The 14,651-nt window shown below is 49.0% G+C and overlaps 1 protein-coding gene across 4 annotated transcripts in view; it reads left to right on the top strand.

The window, feature by feature from the left end:
* The window catches only part of ARHGEF28 (Rho guanine nucleotide exchange factor 28), a 1,591,074-nt gene that overhangs the window by 836,600 nt on the left and 739,823 nt on the right, over positions 1–14,651 (top strand). For all 4 annotated transcript variants that reach the window (XM_069627491.1, XM_069627492.1, XM_069627490.1 and 1 more), the window contains exon 7: positions 6,545–6,725. In XM_069627491.1, the coding sequence (XP_069483592.1) occupies positions 6,545–6,725 (181 nt within the window). The remainder of the gene's footprint in view (positions 1–6,544; positions 6,726–14,651) is intronic.

Here is a 14,651-nt window from a genome sequence, read left to right as displayed (position 1 = left end):
CCTCCGTGGGGAAGAAGAAGGGGGGGCAGGGCGTCGTCGTAGATTCGGCCTCAACCTCAGAAGAGGAGCTGATCGAGGTCTTAAGCCACGGCCTAGGCGTGGAAGAAGGCCAGCCCGTCGGAATGGACCCCGACGCAGGTGACGACGACGACGACGAGGATACCGACGGGGCCCCTGCTCGCCCGTCGGATTCCCCTCTGCCAGCGCCGCAAGACAACTCGGCGGCCATTTTGTTGGCTATACAGTCCTTATGCTCCTAGATAAGGACGAGACTACCGTTACCGACGGAGGAACCTTTCCCGTCGGGGGATCCAGAACCGGGACCTTCTGGTGTTCCCCCTACCAAGAAAAGAAGGATCCATCCACCTCCTTTTCAACCGTCGCGCACCGTCCAGCCCTCTCCCCCGTCCACCCGAGGGGATGATACGGGAACTGACACGGCAGCGACGGGTACGGACGACGAGGCATACGACGAGGATATTCCGTCGTCGCCTCCCGCCAGGGCTTCTCCGCCCGACGAGATCGGATCTTTCCACTCCATGATCTCCAGGGCTTCCGAGCTTTTCCAACTCTGCCCTGAGGAGAAGAAAAAGGAAGGCTTCCTTTATCAGCGGCGCGAGGCCAAGAGGAAGACGGTCCTCGCAGTGCCTCTGTTGGACGACATTTGGGATGAGGGCCTTTCCCTCCTCAAGAACCCTTCCACGACGCCAGCTAGAAGAGACCGGTACGAGAAAAAGTACCGGGTCCCGGACACGGCCCCCCTGTGCCTCCGGGCGCAGCCTACCCCGGATTCCGTCGTCTCCGCGGCAGCCAGGAAGAAAGCGGGGGGGGTGCGGCCTCCACATCGACTTCCCCGCCGGACGGCGAGGAAAAGAAATTGGATGCTATGGGACGTAGAGTCATCTCGTCGGCAGCGACGACGATTAAAGCGGCCAACGCCTTGGCTATCGTGGCTCGCTACGACAGGGAGCTCTGGTACAAGATAGCTCCCCTGCTGGATTTTCTGCCGGACGACAAGAGGGCGGAGGCCCTGGAGATCCTGCAGGAAGGTGAGGTGGCCTCGGACCACGCCATCACCGTGGCGACGGACATCGCCGACACTGGGTTCCGTCAGCTGGGCAACGGCGTTTGCCTTCGACGTCATGGATGGCTCAAAGCTACGGACTTCCGGCAAGACGTCCAGACCAGAGTCCTGGACATGCCCTTCGACGGGAACAACCTGTTTGGGAAAACAGTGGACGATTCCCTTCAGGCCATCAAGGCGGATACTGAGACGGCCCGGGCCCTCGGAGTTCTGCAGCAACGTCGGACGCCCTTTCGGAGCAGCGGAGGCAAGGGCGCCTCCAGAGGTTCCGGCGGCGGTTTCGCTTCCTACCGTCAAGCGGCCCGCTCGTCGTCGCAAGAGGCCTACAGAGGACGAGGCAAGTCTAGCGGACCCCGTCGTCGTCGCCCAGGAGGTCAAGGCGGCAAGGCCGCGTCCAAGCAGGATTGAACCGGCTGTGGGGTCGGTCCCCCACCGGAGCACCCCGGTGGGAGGCCGGCTGGCGGGCTTCGTCAGCGTGTGGGAGTCCATCTCCACCGACCGTTGGGTGCTGGACGCCCTGGCCCGGGGCCACGCGCTCGAGTTTCAAAGAAGGTGCCCGCGTGTCCCCCCCGTGGCCAGGAAAGAACTTCACGTCCCTCAACTTCTCCTGGAGGTAAAGGCGATGCTCAGGAAGGGCGCCATCGAAATCGTCCCAAAGAGGCTTCGGGGCTCCGGAGTTTACTCGAGATACTTCCTCGTGAAGAAGAAGACGGGAGGATGGCGCCCCATCCTAGACCTCCGACGTCTGAACAAGTTCACCAAGTGCCTCGCACCGGTGGCGGCGCAGCTGCGCCGCGAGGGGATCCACGTCTACCCCTACCTGGACGACTGGCTCATCCGCGCCAAGACGAGGGAACTCGCCGTGGTTCACACGGCAAGGACCGTCCAACTCCTCACGGACCTGGGATTCTTCGTGAACTACACCAAATCCCACCTAGTGCCCGCGCAAGTCGCACTGTTTCTGGGAGCGAGGCTCGACACAGTGTCCCTTCTGGCCTCCCCGTCGGAGGAGAGGACCAGGACCATCTTGGGCAAGGTGCAACGGATGTTGGTGGCCGACGCGGCCAAAGTGAGGTCCATCAAGTCCCTCCTCGGGATGATGTCTTCCTGCATCTACCTCATTCCCATGTGCAGGCTCCGGATGCGCCCGTTGCAAGAATTCCTGGATGCGCGCTGGATCCAGACGACGGGCAGCTTCGAGGAAAGGATCAAGCTCGACGAGAACTTCCGACGAGCGATACGGTGGTGGGGCACCCGCGCGCATCTGACGGCGGGCATGGACTTCCAGACCCCAGCCCACCAGGAGACTGGGACTACGGATGCCTCCCTGGAAGGGTGGGGAGCGCACACCGAAAATCTGCACGCAAAGGGACTCTGGCTCCCGACGGAGAAGTCCCTGCATATCAACGTCCTGGAGCTCCGTGCAGTGTTTTGGGCCCTCAGGTCTTTCCTTCCGTCCCTCAAGGGCAAGGTGGTGAGGATCTTCACCGACAACACCACCACCATGTTTTACATCAGGAAACAGGGCGGAACCAGGTCCCCAGCGCTGTCCAAGGAGGCGCAGGACCTGTGGCATTGGGCCGTCGCCCAAAGGATTTTTCTGGTGCCGTTTCATCTGGCAGGGATAAAAAAAAACCATCGCCGACTCACTCAGCAGGGAGCTGCGCTCGTGCCACGAGTGGGAACTACGGCAGGATCTGGTGGATCGCCTCTTCCGACGGTGGGGCACACCCCAGATCGACCTGTTCGCGACGGCGACGAACACCAAGTGCCGGAGGTTCGCCAGCAGGTTTCCCCAGACGAGGAGCATGGGCGATGCTTTCTCGTTCCCCTGGGAGGGCCTGTTCCTCTACGCGTTCCCTCCCTTGCCTCTGCTAATCCGGCTAGTCAACCTGCTCAAGAGGTCACGGTGCAGGATGATCCTCGTCGCACCCTCGTGGCCGAGGCAGATATGGTTCCCGGACCTTCTGGATTTGTCAGCGTCCCCGCCGATCAAGCTGCCGGCGGACGCGGATCTACTCTCCAGGGAAGGAGGCGCCATCCTCCACCACGACCCGAAGTCGCTGAACTTGCAGGCCTGGCTCCTGCAGCGCTAGAGTTTGGAGGATACGACATACCGGCCGACTGCAGAGAGGTTCTTGCAAAGGCCAGGGCGTCCTCGACTCTTAAATGCTACGGACACAAATGGAAGAGGTTCTCTGTCTGGTGCCACGCACAGAAGATTAACCCTCTACGGATTACGGCCCCCCAAGTACTGCCGTACCTGCTGACGCTGGCCAAAGCTGGACTGGCACACGCGTCCATCAAGATTCATCTTGCTGCGATCTCCCGATACACCAGAACCACGGGGCGGACGTCCTTGTGGTCTCATCGTCTGGTGAAAGAGTTCATGAAGGGACTGTTCAGATCGTTCCCGCCGGTGAAGGCTCCGGCCCCGGCGTGGGAGCTCAACGTGGTGCTGACCAAGCTCATGGGACCTCCGTTCGAGCCTCTGCACTCGGCTCCGTTGAAGTTTCTATCGTGGAAAACTGCCTTTCTTGTGGCCATCACCTCCGCACGACGAGTGGGAGAGATCCAGGCCCTTTCCTGCAAGGCCCCGTACTTGACTTTCCACGACACGAGGGTAGTGCTCAGGACGCACCCCTCCTTCATGCCCAAGGTACCGTCGGAATTCCATCTCAACGAACCCTTGGTGTTGCCTGTATTCTTCCCGTCGCCTTCGTCGCCGGCTGAGAGGACTTTGCACTCGCTGGATGTAGCTAGAGCGCTGAAGTTCTACGTGGACCGCACGAAGTGTTTTCGGAAGACGTCACAACTCTTTGTGAACTTTGGACCTGTTAATCAGGGGAAGGCTCTCTCGAAGGCTTCCATTTCCAGATGGCTCTCCGGCTGTATCATGTACTGGCCGTCCGAGAGCCCATTCCACCAGAGCGATCGCAGCTACCACGGCGTTCCTTTCTGGTGTGCCCCTGCTGGACATATGCAGGGCTGCTACGTGGAGGTCGACGCACACCTTCACGAAGTTCTACTGCGTCGATCGGGATTCCAGGGAGGAGTCCAGGGTCGGCCAAGCAGTGCTGCGCAACCTGTTCGCCTGAGGTGAGCCTGGTGAGGAGGTAAGATGCTTAATGTTGAGTTTGATGCTATGCTTAATGTTGAGCCTTTGCCACCTCCCGTGGTTGTGCATGTGTGTACTGCTATGTATTCTTTATTCATGAGCATGTGAATCCATGCCAGACCCCATGCTGGAGAAGGAACAAGTTACTTACCTGTAACTGTTGTTCTCCAGCATGGGTCTGGCATGGATTCACATGCGAACCCTCCCGCCTACCCCTCTGCGGCTCTTCACTTGGTCATACTGCCACTTCACGTGCTTCCAAATCTGAAGATGGCTGCCAGAGGCGGTGCTTAGGTAGAGGGCAGTCATTGGCTGTGGTCAGTATGACGCAGAGACCAGTGATTGGTTATTACTACGAAAGACAGATCAGAAACGAAACTGATACTGGTTTTTTCTTTACCGAGGATTCCCAGCCTGACGACGGGGAATATTCATGAGCATGTGAATCCATGCCAGACCCATGCTGGAGAACAACAGTTACAGGTAAGTAACTTGTTCCTTCTGTTTACTGTTCTTTATTCCTGAATACCTGCTGCTTCCTTATATCTATTTAGAATTGTTTATTTGTGGGTTGAGAAATATTACAGGGGGAATCCTAATTTAAGTGCTATATTTCCAAACAAGCCAAAAGTGTTCTTTTCTCTGATGTTTTATATTCTGTGTTGCTAAAAGTGAATGTAACTGCCTTACATACCTTCTTATCTGTTATTGTCACCACATTGGTGATTTCGGCTCCTGGTGTATCGCCTGATTGAAATACTTAACAAGAGGCCTATGGAGCAGAGGCCTACCGGAAATCTCCAGAATTCCTATAGGCCAGTCCACCCCTGACTACCAGTTCAAAAATTACATTTGAGCTAACAGGCCAGTCTAAAAATCACATGTGGCGCCAGTCGGTCCATGCAAAGGTCAAACTACCCCACACTGGTGGAAAATTCCAGTCATGAGATCAATTTATCAATTGTGGTCCATGGACTGTGCATAAAAAAGTTGACAAAAATGTATATGATCATTGGAATGCGTCCCACGTATACATTAGCAATATCCGAACAGTAAAAAACTCAATTTAAACCTCATAGCACAATCTATATGATCCATTTTCTGGATTAGTGGCCAAATTGTGATTTTTAAAACCATTTGATAGGTTGGGTTCTAATCCCAGCTGCGATGTACACACAGCCGGATGTTTGACACTGTCCTGCTACAATACATGTTCTCTGGAAGTGCTAGAACTGCATCATATTTTAGCACTAAGTGGCTGCCAAAATGTTAAAATGTGCGCTATAGAAGACTAGTTTAAATTACATTAGCTGAAGTTGCTAAAATGAAATGAAATGAGTTGCATAATTTCGTCACCCTTCACTGCTCATCTGAGCACGCCTTCAGAACTTTAATAGCTCGCTATATACATATGTGTTTGCCAGAGGGCTGGGGCAAATATTGTTTCCACCCTGGATTAAGTTACAGGTTGTTACACATTTCCCCATCCTAGGTGGCCTCCCTCCTGAAGAGGCCTTAGTCTGCAGCCTAATATTGCCTTGCACTAAACTGACCATAGACTAGTTGAAAATGTCACTTACAGGGGACTGTGTCCATTTTGTATTCTGCTATGTGTGTAGGTGCGGTGCCAACGGGCAGTAAACAGATATCTTAGTCATAACAATGGCACAGGCCTGCTGTTTACTGTTTTTATGTTGCGTATAAGCCCGTGGCTTTTAGGTTAGGCCACTCCTCAAGAATGCAGCTTCATTTGTGTTTTGGGTGTACTTCTTTTGTCCGGGGATCGGCATGGCATGTCATTTCTGTCAGAATTATGCATACTTCCTTGGCATGAAACAAAGACTTCACTAGACTGAACACTGTGCTATGAATGTCTCGGTTGTTTGTAATATCCCAAACAATGCCGGGTCTCCCTTGAGACACGTCTGTTTTTTTCCCGTCCGTCGGAAAACAGACCTGTTCGCTGCTGGTTCCCGGACGCCACTTGAGGGGGGGAGGGGGCATTTGCTGGCGCTGGGAGCGCGCACCTTTCCAAGCGGAGACCCTGCTGGACGCGGAGGCAGGGGAGCCTGCCGTTAATCCGTGATGTCATTAGAGAACAAATTGAGTTTTCGTTTTTTGTAATCCTTCATGATTTAGAACGGGCTCGCTGCCTTGACGTGAGATCACGCAGCAGATATAATACACTCATTTTTCGCCTGTTTTTTTTTTTTTCTTTTCTTCTTGCACTGTTAGCCTGGGCAGCTGCGCGAGGACCGGCGGAGGCAGGATTTCGAGGCGTGTTATGTTTTGGGACTACATTTGCACGCACTGCTCTCACCGCAACCTCCTGCTCTCTTTAGTTTTCAGGAAGTGCCCGCGTTGGAGTTCTCCGCGGCTGTGATTGGCCCCAGTGCCGCCTTGCGCTTAGACCAGACTTCAGGAGCCCTGACCCTTACGGTGAAGCACGCGACCGAGTACTCGCTCGAGGACGACGTCAAGCTCTTCAGGAAGTGCCTCTGGGACGAGAACTTTCGGATCAAGGTACGTGCGTGCCGCTTCACCCCAACACTGACGACCTTTAATCCTCTGTAGCTGGTGCCTGTGATTAATGAGGTCAGTCATATTTAACCAACACCACTCCCAAAATCCTCTAGACGCGAGAGTGTGTCCATGTGACGTGCGGCGGTGGTGTCTGGGTTACCCTAGTTGTATTTATTGTATTGGTTAACTGTCCTAATCAACAACATTAAACCAAAAACACCTTTCACTTTACTGTGCTTTCTTTGGGCAGTATATGTATATGAATTATGAAGATGCAGGTGAAACTTATTGGAGTAAGCTCCTTTTAGGTGACAATGTTTAATTGATTTTAAAGCATTGTAGGTTTTTGAACAATATCCCTTGACACTGTAACTTGATTATGCTCTTTTATACAGGAAATTGGCTTTTATTTAGGTTTGAACTACTTGTTCTTATTGTAACTGTATGTTATTTTGCTGTCTTTCAATTTTATATTTTCTTTGATGATTAGTACAAATAATGGTGTCACCCAGCTACTGCAAAGCACTGCAACTGGGTGTAATTGGCAGAGAGTATAATTACTATGCAGGGAATTACTTGAAAGGCAGTCACACATATTTGAGGGAACAGACCAGCCCTGGAGTAATGCAGTTGTTGTTTTGCAATGTCGCACTTAACATGTAAACCGTGATATGTTAGACCGCTGTCCCTGCATAGAGTGACATGTATCAGTGGGTTTCAGTGATATTATTATAACACGCATAACTAATGTCTAAACTGCACTTTCCCTCGCTCCCCGCAGAGTGCCGTGGCTATCTTATGTTTTATGGGCGTATAGCACAGCATTGGGTAGTGCCACCTGGAAACTGCGTCTGCAGCACATTTAATCCGCATTCCCCAGTGGCACTGCCAGTCACCCTCTGCACTCTTACTCCTTCGCATCAGAATGGAGGTACTCCCTTAAAAATGAGGTAGAGGGCAGTGTTTGTTAGCCACACAGGTTGTTTGAGTTAGGCCCCCTCGCTTCCCTTTGTTGAACAGGAGCAAGTCCTTGTTCTTCTGTACATTGCAGGGATCGACATTAAGATTGGATAAGCAGGAGCTAAAAGCAGCCCCTGGGTATTCAGCATTAAGCAGTGACCAGAATCTACCTCTGCCGAAGGAGGAGCTAATAGAAAGCGCTCTGCAAATCTTATTTACACATAATGTGCACACTTATAATTTTGAACATTATTATAGACCCCACATGCCTTAAATGTCATATAGATGTATTCCAATGTTTATTTATAGATGGTCACAAATTCACAGAGTTAAATTCACGTGGGTGTTTTTGTTCGTCATCAGTTGGCCCAAGGAGCCAAAAGTAGCTCCTGGTCGCTGTTGGTGTCAAGTTAACCAGGCTCTTCTAGGCTACAAGCTGGAGCTAAATAGCTCCCAGCTCCCCTCAATTTCGACCCCTGAAGCTGTGTGCACTGTATTTACCTTTGCATCCTGGACATATATAGGGCCTTTTCCTTTTCTTTGAAGCCACTGTTTGAAGTGGTTCACAGGGATACAGCGAACAAAGCAAAGATAGAAAAGGGAACCATTTAAAAAAATGATGAGAAATCTTGAGAAAAAAGAAAGAGCAGAAATAAAAGGTCCAGGTGTGATGTTCATTAAGTAAGCTTAGTGTGCAAGACGGCGGGTGAACGAGAAGTGAAAACAGTCATCTTAAAGGCAGTTTACTTAGTTGTGTTTTGTTTCAAGGCACTTACGCTGTTCAGATCACCTCTGTAGTAGTCTCAGAGAACCTGGCTTGTCTGGAAGTTTGTCAATCGTGCCCCTGCCTGGGGTTTCCAGAACTTAGTTTGTGGAGGAAAAGGAAAAGGGGGAAACAAATGACAGTATGGGAACAAGGGTGAAATGCAACAGAAGTAGGGACGGTGTGATTTAGAAGGTGAGAGGAATATTTTGCAGTAGCGTGGGCGCGTGTTAATCCTTTTCGACTGACCATACATCAGGATTGCAGAAAGGAGCATGAATTCTAAACATTGCTTCCATCAAAGGGAATGTCTGCGTGTGTCAGTTTAGAGTGGCATTAGGGAGTTAATAGCAAGCAGTGTTTGGCTGTGGAATGGGCTCTAAATATGCTCCATCCACCCTGATAAATCGTAGTGGATATTTGACCCAGGATAACCTTTTAAAATATTGCACAGGCAAAATCCCAAACAGCCATTTAGGTCTTCCAAGTCGGTAGGCCAGATGTGTTCCGGGTCTAGGATAGTACTTGGACACAAAAGGATGGGATGGGCTGGGCTGCTGTGGAACTGTAGTCACATTCTAGGATGGGTTGCATGCCTGACACTCTGCAAAAGGAGTGGATGATTTGATATCCTAATAATATATTGTTGAGAGTACAGTTGCCGCACAGTTCAGGGTCCCTGTGCAGAGTGCTTTGTGTGTTACATAATTATAATTGTTTATTTATAACGCGCTTAATACCCAGAGTTTTCTAAGCGCAGACCCGGGGATCTGACCTGTGTTACTCCACGTCGTCTTGCATCCAAGCTGAGCACGTTGCCCCTGAGCCATCCTCCTGAGACTAGGATACTAGGAGACATGACTAGGATACTTTTGTTGCTTTTACAGCGTGCTATGCCAGAGTAGGGCCAATTCACTTAACTGCCGAGTGGCACGAGATTCTTTCAGACTGCAAGCCAACAATGTAAACCCCAGTTCACCCAAAGATCATCTCTGAAGTGACCCCCAGTCTCCGAGAGGCCAGTTGTATATTAGAGTCCAGATTGGTAGGCTTTTTCTTCAGCCTTGTGGCCTGACTTTGTTTTTGGCCAGGCCACGAGGCAGGATGTTTTTGTTTTCTTTGCTATTCTTACTTTTGTTTTTTCCTCCATGGTCTAGAGATGGGGGAAGACTCCTTTGAAACGTTGTTTGACCGTCCTGCCAAAATGGAAATGTAGAATGCTCTTGATGATCTCAAAATAGGCCACTGTGAGATTCATATCTCTCTTCCAAAACTGACCAGGGCTTACTTATCCAATGCAGTGGTTTCACATCCACGTGCCGTACCTCTGTGCCAAGGTTAATACGCTAATCCAGGGTTTTCCCACGTCTGCCTGAGAAGGCGACAATATAGTGGAAGGAAAGTCACGTTATAAAAGAATCCACAGGCTTCCCTGGTCTGAGGTTCAAACGAGGATGGACACTCACTGCTACTAAATGAGCTACTCTTGGAGCTTTCTCTTGTGTCTACCGTTTACACAAGTGAAATTGGCTCTGAATAATAGAGGGGTGTATAGCTTTCCCATGATGCCCGTACCCCAGCCAGGGCTAGAAAATGGTCTTAATCTGCATAATATGATTTAATGTTTTCCAATCTCTGTTTCTTTGACACGTGTAAGAAATTAGCACTTTTTAAAATCTAAAACCAGGGATTCTCTCATGGCTGCAGGTGTGACAGTTGTGAAAGTTGATCAGTTTATCATCTAGTCAAGGGGGGGTTCAATAAGTTATCTGCTGATAGACGGATTCATGGTTCTCCCATTTCCGGTGTGACGTGTTAAGGATGAGCATGCTCTGCTCTGATTGAGGGGTTAGCATTTCTGCAGCTGTGAGAACAGCAAGAGCTGATCACTGTATAGCCTGATTATAGAGCCTACCACTACCCGTATAGCACCCCCTTAGTTGGTCATTTTATAACACCGGTGTCCATTCTATAGCACCAGTCATGTAGGCATTCTTCGGTGCGATTGTATTTCTGTTAGTTTCAGCACATTTTGTTTTGTTTATTTATTTATTTATTTATTTAATGTGATACAGTCTATTTAATAAACTTTACACATATTAATAAGTAAGCACCATATATAGATTAAACTTCCATGAGCAGAATAATAACAATGTTACAATATGATAAATAATGAACTATTTACACATATAAAATCAATCTCAAAGCTCAAATAGCATGTGAAATAAAAAGGTACAAAGAAGAAGAAGAAACGAGGGCCGGGGCAGTGACTGTTTTAGGTTACGAGTACTAATTTCAAATCTGAATATTCAATATTTCTTCTATCCTAATCCAGATATTAAAGAGAGCTAACATTTCTCGCATGCTCTCAGAATTCATGCAGTGATGCCAGAATAATGACGTTCCGATTGATGCTAGATTATGGGAAAACTTCCCCAGATGACAATGGATTACATCAATCATAGTGCCACATTCTGTCAAAACATGTCTTGCTGACTCTAATACTTTGCCTCCTTCGCACAACCGACAGGTGCGTTGTTCCAATGGCAACTGCAGACTTCTGCCCGTGACCAACAGGATAGGCAGTTGGTCCATCCTTAATAAAATGATAAATCGTCACAGTTTTTTTGAAGGGCATAGATTGAGATACCCTTGGGGTTGCAAGAATGAGTACAACCTGTATTGTACAAATCCGTAGCTTTTCAACGCGCTAAGGTGAGCGAAATTCTCTAGCCAATCCCACATTTCTACCCTCTTATCAAGTGCATTTTGAACTTGCTTAGAATATGGGCCTTCTCGCCAGGTCCATCCAATTGTAGCAAGAAGTTTTATCATCGTCACAGATGGTGACTGAGGATTTTGTTTCTTGCACAATTCTTGGAAGATAGTAAGCAGGAGAGGGTTAGCTGTTGTACTGCGCATTTTCAAAAAGTGCCCCAATCTCCTTTTTATGACGATAGCCTTCATAGAAGGTAGCCCTAATTCTAATCGGATAATTGCCATCGGAACTCCCGGGCCCAGGCCAAGTATGCGACGCCAGAACTTCCCCTCGATGATTTGAAGCCAGCTAAGATCTAAGTCTAGAAGTGAATCTAGACCATAAGTCATCATAGGGATAAATACCTGCATGTATAATTGGCGCGTACCCCAAAGCGAAAATCCTCCTTGCTTATTGGTAAAGTTGGCTATTAAAGATGTTACTTGTGCTGCTCGCATTGTACGTGAGAGCTTAAGAGCCACATAGTCCCCATTGGGCTCAAAATCAATACCTAAATAACGGTAGAGTGGGGCGTATGGAATCAAGTTATTATTCACCGTGAGGTTCACACGGGACACTTTTTTGCTAGTAAATCTCAATACCCTAGTTTTGTCTAGGTTAATAATGAGACCCTCAGATTCGGCGTACTCCCATAATGCAGTGGCTGATCTACGTAAGCCACTGATAGTGTGGTCAAAGATGACCAAATCATCAGCATATGCCATGACAGTACAGGCGGAGTCCCCGATTTTGGGGGGGCAATTACGGGTAGAAGTTAGAGCAAGCGGGATATCATGCACATAAAGATTGTACACTAGGGGGGCAGTCACACAGCCCTGTTTGACCCCCCTATTTTGATGTACCTTGCTGGTCAGATGTCCCTCCTGGTCCAATTTTAACCTGACTGAGGTATTCTGATGTAACAATCTGAGAAAATATAGTACGCCAACAGGGCAGCCTAGGGCAGCAAGTTTAGACCATAGGCGTTCTCTAGGTACCAGATCAAAAGCTGCTTTAAAGTCGATGTATAGTGCATACAGCGGCGGCTCATCTCTTTTACGGGCTCTTGCTCTTAATAGGTTCATTACCATCAGATTATACCGGTGGAGTAGCCTTTTCTAAAACCACATTGGAATTTAGATAATATATGGGCCTCATCTACTCATGTCTGAAGGTCCTTGAGCAACAGAGCGGCAAACAATTTGCCTGTCGTGTCCAGCATAGAGAGGAGTCTGTAATTATTCGGGTCTAGCCGGTTTCCCTTTTTAAATACCGGGATCAACACGGCTGTTTGCCACGACTTAGGTATCACCCCATGGCTCTAAATTTTCTCAAAATTTTCTCAAACATAATTGCCAACAATCCTGCCCAAAACTCAGGTTGGGCTTTGATAACTATATTGGCTAGGCCATTAGGGCCGGGAGCTCTAGAGGATTTTAGAGTTTTTATCTTATAGAGTATCGCTGTGTATGACATATCAAATGATATACTAGATCTTGGAGGAAGCGGTGGAAGACTCTCCTCTGGCTGCACGATGTCATTACGATTCAATAGGAAATCCTCCCATTCCTTTGCACCGATGGGGTTTGCCAGTTGCCCCTTAGCAGTTTCCCTAGCTTCACCCAGAAGTGCCCAGATGCTGCGAGTGTTTTTCGAGCAGATGGTGTGTATCAATTTCTGATATGCCAGAGTTCTTTCGGTAAGCCGTAGCTTTTTGATATTGGTTCTATATTTATTCTTGCATTTCCTAACAGCCACCCTAAGATTTTCTATAGGTTCGCTCCTTTGTTTGATCATGCGCAGCTCCCTTCTAAATTCCCTCTTAGTGTCTCTGATCTTTTTGTTAAACGGGGGTATCCCACCCTCTGGTCTAGTCATACTCCGATTGGGGGCTGAGGCATGAGTATTAGAGAAAACACTGATCCAAGTTTCTATAGCTTCTATAGACATATCGTTGAAGTTGGGTATTTGGGGCCAGTTCTCAATGTTTAGTGCTTCTGAAGCCAAGTATATATTCTTGGCAGTCCACCTGATGCTAGAGCCCGCTTTGTTTACCTGAATTGTACCCAGATTACTCTTTTCTGGATTAGTATGGGCAATATTTAATACACACTGAAGTGCAGCGTGGTCACTCCATTCATTTAAAGATACCGTTAGGTCAACAACGCATAGCAACATTTTAGGGCACATAAATATATAGTCAATTGTACTAGAAGAAGACCCGTTAGCCCACGTTTGTTTTCATGGATGGTCACTAACAGTGTAACCGTTCACCATCGCCAGATCCCAGTCATCAAACAAGAGACGCCATTGCGGGCCTTCAGTGTCTTTTTTGCTATGCGTAAGTAACCGCTTGTTTCTTAGCCTAGAGTTTTGTGGGTGTAGCCCTCCCTCCCCCGGTATTCGGCAATTGAAGTCGCCAACTACCATTACTGCTCCGTTTCCCTGAGTCGCTGACCAGAATGCCAACAATTCATGAAGGGCTGCTTGGAGTGGTTCACTTATCCGGGCATAAGGAGGGTTATATATATTTATCAGCAGTACCTTTTCTCCTTTGCCCTTAGGCCCATATTCAACTTCCACTGCCAGCAGATTATTGTCTAGGCTGCAGGGTATCTGTTTCGAGTTCAAACAGCTTGCCACCCCAGTAAGCAACCCGCCGAATGGTCTACCCTTCTCTCCCCTTTTCGCGAAAGACTGATAAGTCACAAAACCATCCAGTAATAATGGGTCCATCGCCCAGGTCTCTTGTAGACATATTAGCTCATGTTTGGCGACAAAGTTTACTGACCCCTCAGAGGACAGCAGATGCGCAAAGCCTCTGCAATTCCACGATAGTAATGACCAGGTTCAATGATTGGATAGAGCTTGGGGAAGCGCTTCGGCCAACCATTTTAGCACGTGTTGTATTTCCGCCACTTCCACTTTCTTTCCCTTAGGTACAATCGGGCATACATCTAAATCAGCTGAACCACTTGTTTCGCCGTTATCGACACAGGGATCGGGTTCATCCAAGTCTGCATCTATCTCCACGTCAACTGCCCATAGTTCGTCTCGATACTTCCTGATCAGCTGTGCGGTTGAAAGAAACTTGCAATGAAGGGCAGATACACACGAGTTCCGCCCCTTCAATGGCTCCACAAACTGGAAGTCATCAGATTGCAACACTCGCAATTCAGGAACGGAGTATAATCGGGTTAGGAGTTCTGAACGAGACAGCCATCTGCGTCCGCCGTTATTATAAAGGTTCTTGATCCGACATATCCTACTGAATGGAGTGCCCGAACCCTCCTCCGTTGGTTTGATAGGAGGATAGATGATTTTAGCCTGAGGCAGAAGAGGGTGGGATGGTTTCTCCGGGGGCCCACATAGCCTTTCCTCTGTCAACTGAGCATCGACTTCAAGTTGTTCCCACTCTTCGTCCAGCACTTCTAGGTCATCCAAG

The sequence above is a fragment of the Ambystoma mexicanum genome, chromosome 6p, assembly GCF_040938575.1.
Source record: "Ambystoma mexicanum isolate Mex_15411 chromosome 6p, UKY_AmexF1_1, whole genome shotgun sequence".
Lineage (NCBI taxonomy): Eukaryota > Metazoa > Chordata > Amphibia > Caudata > Ambystomatidae > Ambystoma > Ambystoma mexicanum.
This window is presented reverse-complemented; position numbering and strand designations above follow the sequence as displayed.